This window comes from Saccostrea echinata, unplaced genomic scaffold, assembly GCF_033153115.1.
Source record: "Saccostrea echinata isolate AGI-Se365-2 ecotype Australia unplaced genomic scaffold, CSIRO_AGI_Sech_v1 ptg000011l, whole genome shotgun sequence".
Taxonomy (NCBI): domain Eukaryota; kingdom Metazoa; phylum Mollusca; class Bivalvia; order Ostreida; family Ostreidae; genus Saccostrea; species Saccostrea echinata.
Genome location: NW_026889760.1, coordinates 772,290 through 789,908, shown reverse-complemented (window position 1 = coordinate 789,908; position 17,619 = coordinate 772,290). Strand labels below are relative to the sequence as shown.

Sequence of the window (17,619 nt, the reverse complement as noted above, 5' to 3'; positions counted from 1 at the left end):
ATCGCCTAAAAGTATGCAGAGCACAAAGACTGTGCCATTATTTCAAAGTAGCCATGTCTGGAACAATAAGAATAAAGTGCCTATTCTATTAATCATTTCACAGTGAGCTTCAAAAATGGAAACTTCGAAGGAAACCATATAAGAAACGTTTGGCAACGTTTAGAAAAGCCGTTCGTTTTGAGTTGCATTAATTAACAAAGTCCAAACAGGAAAACATATTTTGTAACAAAGAGTTATCATTCCTTTCTGGTATTTATATGCCGTGAGTAAATGTATATGGATTGAAAAGAGCATCGAACGAGGTGTTTCCTGACAGAAATTGCGTCGAATTATAATTATAAACTAATTAAACTTTAGTGGCATAATGGATATCATAAAAGGTTTTGTAATAATTCAGGCAATGTTCAGTGGAATTTGCACAGAATCCTTTGAAGACCATCTTTTCAAAAACTACACTACCCTTGCAAAACCTCGACGAAATCAGAGCGAACTTGTGGAAGTAAACGTTTCAATGGTTATCAAAACTGTTCTCAAAGTGGACGAACGATTCCAATTTATCTCATTTTATGGATGGTTTAATGTCCAGTGGAAGGACGAATTTCTGACATGGGATGCCAATAAACAACCGGGGATCAAAAGAATCAACGTTCCTTATAAAAAAGTTTGGAGACCAGATATATCCTTGTATTATTCTGAAGAACATATCCATGACCTTGGAGCCCATCCTTTTGTTTCCATCACTTCTCAAGGTCATGTGACATGGTTTCCAGGAGCTAAGTATACAGTGCAATGTCATCTGCTTGTGAAAAAGTTTCCATTTGATGAACAAAAATGTAGCATGGTAGTTGGAGCATGGCAGACGACCGACTGGATGCAGAAGGTTATTCCGCGTGCAAGATCAGAGAACGATGTTGAAGAGATCACAGAAAACGGAGAATGGGAGTTCAAAAGATTTACTCACACTGTAATCCATAACTCTGAGTTTGATTTAACTCAGATTGTTTACACACTGGAATTCCGAAGAAGGTACCAATATTTCATACTGAGCACGGTTATGCCTGTTATTATTCTGGCTTTGATGAATTCTCTGACATTTTTAATTCCTGTAGCATCAGGCGAGAGAATGGCGTACTGTTTGACTCTATTTCTAACATTTACTGTATTTCTGACCTTATTTGATCAAACAATGCCTCGAAATTCCACGGATGTTCCTTATATAACTGTTTTTGTTGCGTTCCATCTGTTTCTTTGCGCGATTTCTACTACAGTTTCTCTCATAACAATCAAATTGAACACTGAACCTGAAACTAAAATTTTGCCAACAGCTTCATCCGAAAGTGCCGTTGAATTCCTACCCTCTAATGCTGAGTTTGGAAACAACAACAATAAATTGATTACTAGCAACAGTAAGGATAGACTAAAGTGTGCATCAGCAAAATATTTCTGCAGAGCTGTTTTTCTTCGCAAAATTGACTCCATTATGCTTATAATGACTTTTTTAATTCTTGGTTTATCTACATTTGTTTTGATCATTTGTTATTTATCTTAGAAAAAGGAAACTTAAAAGAACCTTACACCTTAAGAACCAAATATCCAAATTAATATCTCATAGACTCTAAACTGACAATTACTCATGAGTAACAAGAGACAAGGCTGTATAAGATTTGTATTCCCTACAGAAAAATTCTAGATGGTAAATAAAAATATTTTTATTAAAACATCATTTGTAAATAGTATAAATCTACGAAGAGATCCTTCTGCGCTAATGTCATAGAGTGTAACTCACCTTAAGGTTAAAGGAAAGCTCGCAGGTGTGTTAAGGAAGCACTAAGATAATCTGACTTGACTAAATCAGTGATACAATATGACGTCATAGTAGGCGAGATGACGTCAAGTTTAGAACACAAGTTTTCCGAATATTGCTATTTAGAGATATAATTTGACTCCTGAAAATGAATTGAAATTTGTAAATATTAACAAAAATAAAATGTTTTTATTTTATTATGCTGTATCTGTCACTTGAATTATAATCTCCGACCAATGACGTCATAACTGTTCAACAAGTAACTTGAGAGTCGATCATGTTGTGTAACGAGAATTTGGCCAAAACGGCATGTAAAAAGATACGTAAAAGGAGGTTTAGAAGCAAATACCGTGAATATTGTGTGTTATTCATGTGAAGTTAAAGTATGTTAAACAGGTATGTTGATTTATTTTCATCGATTATATCTTCTATTGAAGACAGTCAGCTATTTACGTATCCCGGTTGGCCTTTCCTCTGTCATTCGTGACAACAATAATGCAAAAGAACAACACTAAGCTGGATACTTAAAAACATAAGATTTGTACATATCGAAAGCTTGTGTTCTATAATACTTGGAAAGTGCTGCTAGAATCGTGAGGTAAACATGGTTTGTAGAAATATCTCGGGTTATATGCATAAAATGCAAAACATCGGGTAAGGTTTCGTACATATATGTGGAATAATTATTTTCCTGATCGGACAGTGGGATTCTAGCAGCACTTTTTAGGCATAAGAGATGTTTTTCAACTATGTTATTTACTCAAAGAAATTATTTAACCCCGGGGTAGTGTTGTTCTGTGAAGTTTTTCATTAAGGAATATTTTGCTATTAATAGCGGTCACGTGATGACGTCGAGGTGGTGCACTACTTGGCCTCGGACACTCCGTGTCTTTATGTAATAGTTAATAATAGTTTATGTTTTATCGGAGACTTTGATGAATTGTTAATCTTAATTTTCTTTAAAAAGTCTAAAATTCCCGAGAAATGATTTGTATGCTTCCTTAACATACCCGCGCTGTTTTGCATTTTTTGTAGAATATTAAAATGTTTTGTTTTGTTTTTGTTTGTTTGTTTGTTTGTTTGTTTGTTTGTTTGTTTTTTTTTTGTTTGTTTTTTTTTTTTTGCATTAGTAAGATAAAAAATCTGAATACTAGAAAAGTATTTCAAAATACAAATTTAGGAATTTGATAAGTAAGTTAGAGAACGTGTGAAATACATGCACTGGAATAATTGAAGTACAACAGATATATATTATTGTTCACAAAAGAAGTATGCTTGTGAATATATTATGTATATATAAAATAATTAAGCATGTTAAACTGTATCAACCAAACAATAATCATTAAAGATTGGAATAAGTGTACATATAACTCCTGACCACAATTTGTATATTTATATTATAGATGATATTTTGTGGTTTACATTATATTCTAGATGTGTTGTTAATAATATGATTGCATGATTTTGTTTTGAACCAGTAGCCGTTATGATAAATTTAATGATGAAACAATTAAGTGTTACATTCTGTAATGCAGTGGTAATTTTGATGCATGTTTTATAAATGTATACATATTAAAATAAAAACATTTTCCTGTACATGTATATTTTCAAGGATGTCATTCAGGATCGTGCAAAACATAACATATTTGGCTGAAATGTTGTAATTCTTACTCTGTAGATATGAAATTTAATATGAATTTCATATATAACTATAGGAAAATGAAATCATTAACATTACCCTATAATATCATTCTGTATTAATTGGCCCTATCTGAAACACAATCATTGTTAATAGAAACTTTAATTTATCATAAATATATAATGCTATATATGTTGCCGTATCTATGCAAGTAAAAATTCTCATTTAGTTCACCTTTAATTGGAATGAGTAATACAATATGTCATTGTCAGCTACATGCTTTGGGTCCTTCCTGGACTGTTGTTAATCATTTGTATAAAGTGCAAGCTGAAAATGTAAAATTGGTACAACAAAATTGTTAAGCAGATAAGCATACTTGCGTATTGTTGAATGCAAACTTTTTTTTTCGTCGCTCCAAATGAATGCATACTCTTTTCGATTTGATTTCAGTTTAACAAGATTTCGTCAATTATGTATATATATATTTTACATGCATGTAGAATCATTAAATTTTGAGAAAATGTATTATAATATGATAAAATTGTAGCTGCAGATCTGTAGCTCGCTAGTTTGTAAAAATTTGGATGGACGACCAGAGAGCCAATTGCCACCAATTGAAAAAAGTATATATTTATTGAGCACAAAAGGTGTGATGTTTTCTCGATTTATATCTCCTTATATTTAAGTTGCCATCTCAAGCTCTTTGGTCGTCCATCCCAATTTTTTTTTCCAAATCAGCCAGCTACAGATTTGCAGCTTATAAAATAAGAGACATACATATAAAAATATAAACACTATATGCATGTGATAGTGGAATAAGCTGCTAACTAAACTACGTAAATAAGAAAAGTGCCACATCTGTTTCATACAAATTATCTATACGATGACAATTTGTCAATGTGTCACTGAATACAAAAGATATTATTTGACCATCCAGTTTGACAACATCATTGTTTTTAACGTCTGCTCCCTCTGCCATAGAATACTTTCTTCAAGATCTACCGTATAGCGGGAATTTTTAGCGGGTTGCTAACTTTGGCTTATTTTTGCGGTGTTGTAGTAGACCGCTAAAATTTTAATCGCTAAATTTGCACTCTTGCTTATTAGTACCGAATACGAGAAAAATAACTTGAATAACTTTGATCAGTCTGTTGTTAAACTTTATGTCTTTCAACTGGTATTGGTACTTGCGTAAATTGGTATTCAAACGTATATTTAAAGTACTGTAACTAATCTAAAAAATAAATTTCCTCTTTTTTGCAAAGTCATGGAACTCCGTGTCCGCCAAAAAAAGTTCTCTTAAAATTATTGGCATACCTTTGAGCAAGCAAAACGCCAAATTTTACACCCGCTAAAGAAACTCGCTATACGATATCTTAGAGTGAAATACTGACTGAAACCATTCTTCTTTATATAATTTTAAAACTTCATGAACCAATGATTTTAACAAAAGTGATGTAATTGAATATATACAAAAATTAAAAAACCTCACTTGACTTTGGCAGCTTAGTCTGCTTGTCTGAGTTCAATCACACCCAAGATTATTTTCCGAAGTGATTGACCTTGTACACCTGCACCGCGATTCGGCATATAATATGTCTCTCCTCATTCTGGACCTTTTATGCCAATTAAAAACAGTTAATTTGAACATTTTTTGTCTTTCTCCGTCAAATTCGAAAAATTCAAAAATTTCCAACCTATTCTTTCTTTTCCCACTAAAAGTGAAAGTTTAAATTGCGGCAAAAAGACAAACACACTCTATTTTAACAGTGTTTATTGCATTTATGATAAAATCTCTTAGAATCGAGAAAATGAATTAAGAATTATGTAGAACAAATGTATTACATAACACGAGTGAATGAACGTGAAAATTTAAATTCATCGTCAGACTCATTACTTATAAATATACGTCGTATGCTTACAAAAAATTCTTCAAAGCTGATAGTTTATTAATATGTAAACAGAAAAAATGATGTTGAATAATTTTATTTTGGATGTAACACGTCATTTGATTGGATAAAAATACTTTATATCTTTTAACCTGTGCTGCCTACGTCACAATAACTTACAGTCAAAAACTCATCGATTCGCATGACGTTACATTAAAAACATGTTCAATTTGAAGGCATTTTTGAAGGGTAAATTTTCTTTTTTTTCTACACTTAATGATGGAAAATTAAATTATAAGGAATAAATTCAACATCTTTCCAAGTTATACTGGTATAACCAGGGTTGGAACAGTTCACGCTTTTTTACAAACCTCTTCGCGGTTTATAAAGCGTAAACTGCCCCAACCCAGGTTATACAGTATAGCTTTTAAATTCATTCCATAAATGTGTAAAAAAAAAAAAATCATCGACGTACTAGCTAAGTTGTTTTTATTTTATGGCGTCAGTACGCGAACTTTTTATGCAAGATAACCCTTCGTATATTACATTAAAAATGGATATCATTGCTTCAAAAAATATTTTCCCCCATTTCAGCTCTGTACAATTCATACTGATTCATTGTTACATACATGAAGTATATCAGCTGCCCCTGTACTTGATGTAGATTTGAGATCTATGATTGGTTTTGGTATTAAAACGATTTGATTATTGCAACTTCGTAAATTGCGAATACCTGTGATCAGAATTGATCGATACGAATGATAAAAAAATTTCCACATTTACAATTCACCTTGATTTAAAATAAACGTTACGATGACTATTACAGTCATAAAATTATTTAACTATTTGTTAGTTTTAGGAATAATATAATCATATCTAAGACGATTAGACTGATAATTACATTATTCTTTCATAAGATTTTATCGTGTCATTTTTAAAATTTAATGTTCACCACGAAAAATGTCACACGAAAAAAGGCTGAACAAGATTTCAGAAGGTCATTACTTTTGACATATCTCCTTTACTTTTATCAACATTACACTTACATGTAGTTCTATGTCTTAAACGAAGGTATCACATAGCCAGCTGCCTACTAATTAAGACGCTTTTAAAAAATACGTCAATACTGTTCATGGACAGGAAATATTTTCAAAATCTTTCTAATGTAAAAGATTACATCATAACTATAAATTTGCTTAGTCACCACTATTTATTATTATGCGAAGATAACGTTTATTGCCATTGGACTGACCCATTTAAAGTCAGATCAATGAATATTTTACGAAATCGTGTTCTCGGACGCTCTTGACATGTGTATTTAGCCTATTGTTTTCCAATTAACATTTTACTGTAACAGGATGTCCTCTGACAGGAATATTAGTGTTATACCTTTAGCAAAAGCTGGATTCGTTGATGTAAGTATTTGCATTATCCATACAGTTCAAAATCCGATATTTAGAGGAAAAATTATATCATTTTAGAGTATATCGTTATTACATTTGTAATCGTTCGAAAGATTTGTCAGTAATGAATATGTCTGTAACACATTAAAACGTTAAGACACGAAATATAAGGTTTTAGGCACTGATAAAATAATTTAGAATTGTGACCTAAATACTCTTATTTTTAACACAAAGGGAGGGAACTACGAGACGTACCGTCCTGGTTATACCGACGATGTTGTAAAAGAAATTATTTTAATGGCAACGGACTCAGTGGATTTGTTGGATGGAGGTAATTTATTGAAAATACATACTCACAAGATTTTTTTTTTTACTTTTATCTCTCTGTACATATCGAGTGGTAATTATTTTATAGCTTTGAAAAATATAATTATTGTAAAATTATCATAACAAGCACAACACGTGTTTTTCGTTCAATAGAGTGTGAGTACGATATTTTAGAATTAGGAGCGGGAACAGGCAAATTTACAGAATGTTTGCTGAAACACTGTCCTCAGGTATATTTTCAAAATAATTTAATAAACAAATTAACAAAATTAATAGAAATAATGGCAGAGCAAACTTAAAAACAAAATATCATATATATAAGCAAATTTCTTATTAATTAAAAATATTTTGCCAATTTAAATTATTTGATATATAACTAAAATAACGTAGATCATAGTAATGACTGCAGCATGAATAATATTTTTTTTTTAATTTCAGGGAATGAAAGTACTAGTAACAGAACCATCCAATGATTTCATTAAAACATTGGAAGAAAAAATCCCTGTTGTAGAGACAAGACAGTGCAGTGCCAACAAAATACCACTTCCTGACAATTCTGTTAAAGTAAGTAAGCTCATTATAAGAGTAATAAATGAGTTTTTCTGGTGATCTGTCCTTTAAACTTCTTTTTTTTAAATCTGAACGGCAAAAAGAGCTATTTTATTTTTACCTATTATTCCCTTGTTTGGACATAAGTTTTAAATGAAACATTGCAACAATGACTTTTCATCTTGGAGAACTTAATTTTACTATTCCTTTAACAGGAATGGTTTTCATTGAAAATTGACCCCTTTGAACATTATTTGAGATATTTTTTCCTTCTCAAGGCCATAATTGCTGCTCAGTGTTTTCACTGGTTTGCAAATGAAGAGAACATTTCCGAAATTGTCCGAGTATTGAAACCAGGAGGAAATTTTGGTATGATCTAAAAATGTATAAATGTAATAATCATAATTTAAAACGTATAACATTCATAAAATGTATTCTGAATTAAATAAAGATATTTCTGTTTTTTTTTTTTAATTACAGTTTTAGTTTGGAACGTTTTAGATGAGAGCTCACTTTTAAATGCGGATTTCCAAAAATTTATTTTAAAGTGGATAAAGGACTCACCCCAGTATTATGACATGAGATGGAAACAATTTCTCGACAATTGTGACCAGGTCCGATTGGTTTCAAGAAAATTGTTTGATGGCAACGATTTAAGCGTAAGTCTTCAGCAATATTTTAGATTTTATATTTCAAACATTATTTTAATTAGGTAATTGAATTCAAATAACAACAGGTCAGGCGTAAAAATATCTTTCCATCCTAATTCAGTATATATATATATATATTAAAATATATGAAAAATGAGTACGTTCATCATTTGTCATGTACATATATTTCCATAACACGTTTTTTTTTCCAAAGATTATTCTACATTTCTAGGGGTCCATTGATCACTTAGTACGTTTAAGGACTACATTCAGTTATATTCAAAGCCTTGAGGAAGTTCAAAAAGAGGAAGCATGCGCTGAAATAAAAGCTTTTTATGAAAACCATCCTGAGAGAAAAGGGAAAGAATTCCTCACTCATCCAATGAAAACAGACGTTCTACACTACAAAATCTCTTAAACATATTCTGAGATGTAGATATTTTACACAATATCTAAACATTTAGTCATTTCTTTCAAATATCTTCACGTGACTCACCTTCTCATTGTGGACAGGAGCATGTAATTTACTCTAATACAATTTGTTATATAGAAAAATTAAGCAAATTTATTTTGTGAAGGTTTTATTTCCTAAGCAATGGAGCTCAAACTGCTCACCATGTGAAGAGGTATGGATACTAATCATGATCATGTTAAGGGAAGAAAGAAGTTTCGAGGAAAGACACCCCTCAAACCTCAAATAACGTTGGCTGTAACGGCCGGGGCGAGCTGTATATCTGAACAAAAGAAAGGTTAGGCAAGCCTATTGATGGAATATTATCCTAACAATTCGATGGATATGATGGTTTAAGAAAACATGGACCTGAAGATATATTAATTGTCATCCGGACATTACTAACTTTTCTGCAATTAAGTTCGTTAGTCATACCGCCTTCAATATCTTATCTATTAAAATCCTGAATATATAGTAAACCCTTTGTCAATACTGAAATGCTTCTGGTAAATATCAAACCATATTCACCACAGAAAGAGTCCATAATTGTATAATATTCCTTTAAATATATAGACCTATTGATTTTCTTATCTTGCAATATAAAATCAAATTTTGTATACTAGTTTATAAAATTTTCTTAGATTTTCAGCATTGAACACCCAAGGTGTGTAAACGTCATAAATCGCTGCACGCAATCTGCGAGCATTTAATATTGTATAAGTCAAATACATTTTCTGTATTCAAAAAGGTTTAGCAAACACTAATGAATGTCTACGACAAGACAATGCACCGTCCATTAATTCTGTTGATTTATATTCTTGCAAGTTTTTATGGCATGTTTGACGATAAACAAAAATGAAACTGTTTAAATTGCCATAGTGTCAAAGAGTAAATCCTCAGTGTAACAAACTCCACTGTTCGTAGCCAAAGCTCAAGTAATTCCTAAATGATTATTCATTTGGTTCCGATATTTAAATCCACAATCAACCAAAAAAGCAGCGGATAAACTACTGGAGGCTGACTTTACGCATGGAAAATTAATATTGCAAAATGAAAATGGAGGTATGTTCTTTGGTTGTAATGGCCATTATTTTTTTTTCCATATTTCGAAGCGTGTATTGCCTCACCCGATCAGATTTATACCAGAACATAAAAAAATCACTCGGATCCTTTGGTTCCACCGATTAAACATGGCAGTGATATATTAAATACCACGTTAAGTTTCTATATATTCTCTATAAACAGTGTGGATGAGAAAACTCAAGTCCTGTCTTTGACAATGGCAACAATAATGAACTGGATTGACAAACGTCTAAATTTGGATGCATCTGAATACAATGACATTACATACGTCACTCTACCGTCAAAACAATTGTGGTTTCCAAGTTCAATTTATATTCATAATGAAGTGTTTTCTCGTCATTGTTTTTCTGAAGATTCGACGTCAATTCTGTCATCTAAGGGCAGAGTTGACATGTCATATTCTTATAGTATTTCAACATCAAGCAAAATTAGTTTGAAATACTGTCCTTTTGATAAACAGATATGTACCGTTTTGTATTTAAATCGATTCCCGGGTGTTGTAAATCTTCGTTTACAACTAACACTAAATGAGGATTTGTTGAGATATTTTACTGAACACATAGAATGGACGGTTACAAGCGGTACAGCATCTTTAGAAGATGTCCTTGGTATTGGACAAGGAGAAGAACAAGTGTTGCTCAATATTCACATCAAAAGAAAGGCATTATTTTCAGTGTGTTCACATCTTCTACCTGTGTGGATTTTATCTGCATTAAATGTAGTTTTCTTCGTGATTCCTGCCCGATCAGGAGAGACAATGAGTACTTGTATGGCTATTTTCTTAACCTTTGCAGTCTTTTTGACAATGATGAAGGAATTTATGCCACAGACGTTTGAAGAAGTCTCGTACTTTCTCGTCTATTTGTTCAATAGTTAACAATTTGGCATATTAGTTATCTTTATTAATCTTTTATCTCTTGTTGCAAATTTAGAATGTGTTTTCCATACATTTAATCAAGATATGAATAATATACAGAAACAATGCTTTAAATTTGATAAATTGATCATTTGTGTTTAAAAAATTCACATATCTAGAAAAAATGAGGGGAGTAAGCAGTTCATGGCAATAATATTCTTTTCATGCCTTGACCTAAACTGAGAGTTATTACCTTCTTACTAACTTGTTCAGGTAATTCACAGTAAGTATACTCGTTCTCATTTTTTAGTCTTTTCCTCTATATGATCACTATTCAATTCAGGATTCTTAAGATTTTATCGTGAGAAATATCTACCAACCACAAGAGTGAAGAAGCTTAGAGGCAATTTTCTACATATATCAACATGTTTTTGAATGGAAGACACTATATTTGGCATGTTTGTAACTTTGCTTGTAACGCTCTGCTTCAGTAACTGTACATGAATATTTAGTTATTTTTGCTAGAAAGATAGAATCTCAATATTGCTATGGTACATGTATCACTTACATATATCACTGAAAGGTTCTTGATGAAATCTGTGTAAGTAAAGTATAATATCTGTGTAATTTTAATGAATTTACTATTTTTGAATGGAGAACGGTGTTTTACTGGAGTAAGACAAGCAAAATTAAACAAAAAATCACTCAGAGGAGTAATATATCATGCACACAATTTAAATGCTCGAGTTACCACTCAGTTCAGTTTTAAGGAATAACATGTGTAAATTCTATCTAAAAAAGGAGCAAATATTTGCTCATAACACACGTCATTGATAGATATATCCTGATTCAATACCTCTCTAATGATTTTAGCAAGCTATGTAGTACATGTAACCACCGATGAAAAATTACTTAATACTAATAAATGATACAAATATATTTTTATCCTTTATTTTCATGTCATACGCTAATGTAAAAAACGCCCAATAATAATACAATTTATTATCTCAATATTTGACTGTGCCTAGCTCTCTAGATCTATACTTCAGAAATCATATGTTCACCTGCACGAGATATATCAGGTGTGGGCACAATATTTTAGTTCTATATGGGACCTAAAATAGATCGAGAATTTCCTGGTTGCTACACTTATTTTTAATATTTATTTTCAATTTTTTCTTCTTCATTAGACCATTTATATTGATGAAATGTGAAGATAACAAACAGTGGTCATGCTAAGTGAGTTTAAACAATACAAATTGTAAGTGCAGCCAAAACACTCTAGAAACTGAGGTGGTATCAGATACTATGGAGAAGTAAGCGTCCCATGTCAACTGGTTACACTCGCCGTATGCTCCTTTTCATGATCCCAGGATAATACTGTTGCATATCGAATCAACTGGACGACATGAACTCCAAATACAGATGATAATGGAATATTACTACATACATGTAAATAAGGAAAGTTTACGATAAAAAAAAATTCAATTAATCATGTTTATCACAAACTTTAGCTGTTAGTTTGTCCGCAATCTCTTTCTCTATTAAAAAAAATGTAAATATGAATCAGATTTATGAAGCTGTGTAGTGTTTTTATTTCGAGTTCGATATAGGAATGGATGGAATCAACCTAGGAATGAAAATAATGTTTGATAACTTGTCGTCGATATATCTAAATATTGAATTGGAGGCCAAAAGTAGAAACTTCTTTTCATGTTGAATAGTTTCTGCTCCATAAGAATACAAAAACAGGTCTGCTTATAGCGGGGCACAATCTGTACCTATGAGAATTCTTCACAGATTGTTTAAAGACCAGACCCCAGGATCATGAAACAGACTTAGACTTCAATCAAATTTTCAATCAGCTGTGAAATGTCTATTAATTATCGAATGAATCTCAAAATTTGAAGATAGCAACACTTGTGTGAAGCAATATTGAAAAAAAATTTAATTTTTGTCTGCTTGACGTCTATAAACATTTTGATATAACTGAAAGATTTTGATTCAAGCTTAAGAAGTTTCATGATTCCGGGGTCTGGTCTCTAAAAGTACTAAGATATGTCAATGAGAAACTCAAGCATCTTTTTAATATCAACCTCGGAGTACTCAATTTGTATTGAAGAAGCTGTTGTCTATAATGTCAAAAATCCTGGTACTCAATTTGTATTGAAGAAGCTGTTGTCTATAATGTCAAAAATCCTGGTGTTTAGTTTATCGTGGGGAATTGTTTTATAAAATGGTGAAAATTTCGTACATTTTGCTGCTACTGATTTCGGTAAAACATTGTGATTTTAAATTTTCTAAAAGTTCCTTGGAGGTTTTAAGTATCTAAATTTGATTAAAACCACTTCTGTGCTTGTGCACTGTAAAGACTTTTGGAAAAGTTTGAGGGTCAAGTAAATATGATGTGAAAATGCTAAACCAGACAGGTAAGCAGTCGCAATCATTTTACAGCTTTTACCCCTTATGCATTGATTCTATTGAATAAATACTTGACAGTTTTTGTGCATAAAGCATTCGAGCATTGATTCAAAACACTTTCAATTACAAGTATAATTTAAACACTTCCTTGTTCGGTCCTAGTTATTGTCGTAAGCTTGACTCGTCAAAAATTCCATTCATGCAAGAAGATACCTAACCTAAATTTCTAATCTTTCGAACAGTTTGTATTATAGTATAATACATGAGTGGTATTAAGACTGCCAGTTTGAATTATGTCATTTGTCAGCTTGTGAGAATATTTTTTTATTAACCTGTAATATCAAAATTATCAATAAAACATTAATTTTTATTTTATATTTGAATTAAACAATGCATATTTTACAACATTCAGTTAAATAAAAAAGACTCTTAAATTAGACAAAAACTACTTCTTGTGATGGAAGAATATTTAGAAGACAATCCCTTAAATTTATAGATTCGATTTATTAAATTTGTTGTACAATATATCAGCCACTCTCGTACAGAAAGCTGATTTTCAACATAAATTCCCACACAGAACCACTTTAGTCACAAAAGTTTATGTACATCATAACAAATATAACAATGTATAATCACCAACTGGAAATACAACACTTACAGAAATAGAAGACAGATTACAAAAATCAATGGATATATTCATTATATACATGTATTTAAAAACATCCTTATGCTTTGAATCCGGTAAGGACAACACAGCGTATGAATAACTACAGACGATAGAGTAAAATGTAGTTTCTAGAAGTAAGACCAAGTATATAAAAAGATTTATTCATCAAATATTGTAAGAATAAACGTTGAATAGTTATACATGTACAAAACAATCAGAACACTGAATTATGCTACAATTTAAAAGTGAAATATTAATAATAAGATAAGGTAAGGTCGTAAGTACAGGTCTAAATTTGCAGTTCTCCACCGAAAAGAGGAGGCATTTTAATATGAGTGAAAAATATTCGAGATGACTTTAAAAAGACAACCAAGCTGATAAAATAACAAAATCTAGAACTTTTGGAGAACCAACAACTAGGCTCAAAATGAGTACATGTACAATGTAATGTTTTAAAAATGGAAAAAAAAAAAACTTTATCTTTAATGCTGTCAAATCTATCTCTTGCATGAAAATATATTTCACGTACAACACAACTTTAAATTAACATGTTTCTTCCTTAGAAAATAAATCCAAGGAACAAGCCCAATGAGCATTGTAAAGAAAGTATATTTAGATTTGAGGAATTTTGTATTCTAATGACACTTATTGTTATTTGAACTGGGGAAAAAGTTATATTTTGGAAAGAACAAAATATACATTCTAGTATTTAAAAAAAACCAAACAAATAAGCCTTTTCAACTGAACAAAGGGTTTCACATTTTCAGCTATGTACATCAATCTCCCTTGCACCAACTGAAACTATGCATATTATACATAAATACCATATAGTCCAATATTACATGTATAAATCTTCTATCGATAGATATTGATATTAAAATCCACTGCCATGGATGAAAATGGATATGTATAAAAAAAAAAAAAAACAGACATTGAAAACCAAGTTCCGAATAAGTCTCATTAACAAGAAAAGGTCAAATCTGTTTGATACAATATTCAAATATATCCATTCTACTCCCACTTGTGAAATAATTATACTCTCGTACCTAACATAAAACTTCATCATTAAGAGTTTCAGAAACTTTCCTCCAGAAAACCTTATCTCCATATTCATCGTTAGGAAATTCAATGTACGATCTTTGCTTGATAAGATCCATTACACTTAACGGTATTTTGTCCGCAGGAACAGCATCATAAAATATCAAAAAGAGGACGCCTTCATTATCTCGAGAATATATTTCTTCCATCTTTGCGATGTGTAGCTCATAGATACACCAACTTGAATTGATGAAGTTTGGAGACATTATTACTGTTTTTCTACTTTTGTTGACGGCAGTGATAATATTTTCGGAAATATCATATCCTGGAACAAAATCTCGATGGTGAATACATAAACGTATCCCATTATTTATTTCTAATTCCGAATTCATTTTCTGAACAAATGACAACTCTTCATCTGCATATGAAACAAATGCGTCATATTTGAAATCTGACTGGCTGTCACTTCTAACAGATTTATATCCATGATATCGGCTTTTAGTCATATAGTAAAAATAACGATTTTTCCACCTATATCTGTACAATAGCCCTAACAAAAGAATGCAAAAGAAAAGGAGAATAATGAATGACATGGAGATAATCAAATACATATAGGAATTGCATTCTTTTTCTAGCTTTTCAATCTTTTCTTTAATTTTTGAAAACAGTAATGGTTTACTTTGGGATGATGCGGTGCAGGAGTACTTTTCAAATGATTTAAAATTGATCTTCTTAGTTTCGTGACCGATTACCATCCACTTTAGAAATGACAAAGTTTTACAATTACACAAAATCGGATTTCTAACAAGATTTAAAATTAAACTTACTTGATCTGTCTGTCGGTCAATGTCTTTCATATTTTTATCTGAAAGAAACTGGATTTGGTTTCCAGATAAATCAAGAAATTCTAAATTTTTTTAAGTGGAAATGCTAAAGTCTAGAGCGCTGAGCGTATTGTCGGCCAGATCTAAAATCTTAATATTTCGAAGTTCTTTAAAAGCTAGAACTGATAGATTTGAAATTCGGTTCGCTCTCAACTCCAAGATAATCAAGTTTTTCAGACTTGCAAATAGTTGTCCTTCTGTATCTGGTAACAGACTAAAACCCAGTAAGTTATTGTTCAGGTATTATTCTGAGAGATTCCCAAGGTATTGAAAAAAAGATTTGGAGACTGTAGAGCAAAAATTGTTGGACATATTTCGTATTCGAAGTTTATCCATTCCTTTTATAGGACCCTTCCATGAATATAAAACATTGTCCTGCAAATATACCTCCTCTACGCAGTTTCCAGACGAATACATGGCTGGTATTTCAAATCGTAACGCACTTTCATTGTAAAAAATCTTTTTCATATTTCGTGGTAATTGAAAGCCTTCTTTCAGGCTGTTACGTAAACTTTTCTGTCGATCATATCTTGTAGACTTTTCTCCATTTCTATTTTTATGTACCATTAACAACGTCGGCGACTCACGGCCCTTATTTTTGCAATCATATGAGTAATTATGCGGGTATATGAAATATTCTTTTCTATTTTCATTTCGACACTCTATGTTGTGGATTATATCATCAGTAGGGTTGTGGGAGAGATATTGTAAACTTGCGTTAATCCATTCCAAATTTGTCAATGCTTTAAGTTCGAAGAGGTAATAACCGAATGTCAATCTGTTGTCAGCAATTGATACTCTTTTGATACTTTTTGGAAAAGAATCAATTGCTCCGTTTTCCACTAATTCAATTCTGTTGCTTGACAAATGTATCTCTGTAAGGTTAGTATGTCTAAGATATCTAACATCATTCTTTTTAATTTCTGTACCTAATCCAAATGTGCAGTGAATTTTGTTCAAGCAAAGGGAGGAAATAGTTGAATTTTGAAGACCATATGTCAAAATTGGTAAAATTCGAAAAGTGAGCTTAGGATTTTCAGATAAATCTAGGGTTTTAATGTTGATTAAATCTGCAAAAACTTTCATACTTAGATTCTCAGTAATAGAGAAATTGTTTGAATTTAATTTTAATACTGACAGAGTCCACAGCCCCTTGAATGAATCATTTCTAAAGGCTGTGATAAAGTTGTGGGAAAGATCCAAATAATGTATGTTATCTGGTATTTTTTTCCTGTTTGGAAGCTCTGTTAAATTGTTATGACTGAGATTGATTCTTGTTACATTTGTCCAGAAAAAGGGTGACAGTATAAGGTCTAAATTTGAGCAGTCGGCGTGAATACCATTAGTGAAGTTGTAACATCTACATCTTAGTTCAAAAGGACAGTGATCAATATTTCCACCAATCTGCATCAAAACACTCAGAACTGCTACTATGCAAAACATCAGACCCATTTCCAAACTGAAATTAAACGTAAAAAGTGACACTTTAACTAACGTTTGCAATTGTTCAACAGTATTTGTTCCTTTTACATTAATTTGTCATAATAATTGCATATAAATTATTGATTCTAATTGTAATTAGAATTGCTAAAATACTGCCAAGAAACAATGAAGTTCAATTTGCCTTTTTTACCTCTTTAATTTTTTTCTTCAATGAAAATAATAGAGGCAGAGCGACATTTGAAGTGTATCCCCTCAGTTGTATAGGATATATGTATGATTGCCTTGTGGTGCAAGTTACAGAAAAAGGTTAAATTATTAAGCATATATTTAGTAGATGCAATTATTTCATTGTCAAAAGGAACCAACCAACAAAAGAATTACTTTCATTACGGGCAGTTTAAGAATTAAAAGAATCTAGGATAGACATTTTGTCATTTGCGAGTTTCACAAAGAATCAAATCGGCGTACCAAATTCCAAACTCCTTCTTCAGCGAACTACACTTTTTTTATTTACA

The 17,619-nt window shown here is 31.4% G+C and overlaps 2 protein-coding genes and 1 pseudogene across 2 annotated transcripts; 2 read left to right on the top strand and 1 right to left on the bottom strand.

Annotated features, from left to right (window-relative positions):
• Window positions 1-232: 232 nt before the first annotated feature.
• On the top strand, window positions 233-1,549 carry LOC133184781 (acetylcholine receptor subunit alpha-like). Its single transcript, XM_061319843.1, has one exon. It carries the CDS (start codon window positions 365-367, stop codon window positions 1,547-1,549), a length of 1,185 nt encoding a protein of 394 aa, XP_061175827.1. The 5' UTR covers window positions 233-364.
• A 5,039-nt stretch (window positions 1,550-6,588) lies between these two features.
• On the top strand, window positions 6,589-8,816 carry LOC133184783 (uncharacterized). The gene is made up of 7 exons (XM_061319844.1): window positions 6,589-6,747; window positions 6,970-7,066; window positions 7,216-7,292; window positions 7,501-7,626; window positions 7,890-7,980; window positions 8,092-8,270; window positions 8,494-8,816. The coding sequence occupies exons 1-7, from the start codon at window positions 6,691-6,693 to the stop codon at window positions 8,677-8,679; spliced, it is 813 nt and encodes a 270-aa protein (XP_061175828.1). The 5' UTR covers window positions 6,589-6,690; the 3' UTR covers window positions 8,680-8,816.
• Window positions 8,817-14,294: 5,478 nt separating this feature from the next.
• LOC133184856 (toll-like receptor 4) lies at window positions 14,295-17,113 on the bottom strand (annotated as a pseudogene).
• Between the last annotated feature and the right edge of the window lie 506 nt (window positions 17,114-17,619).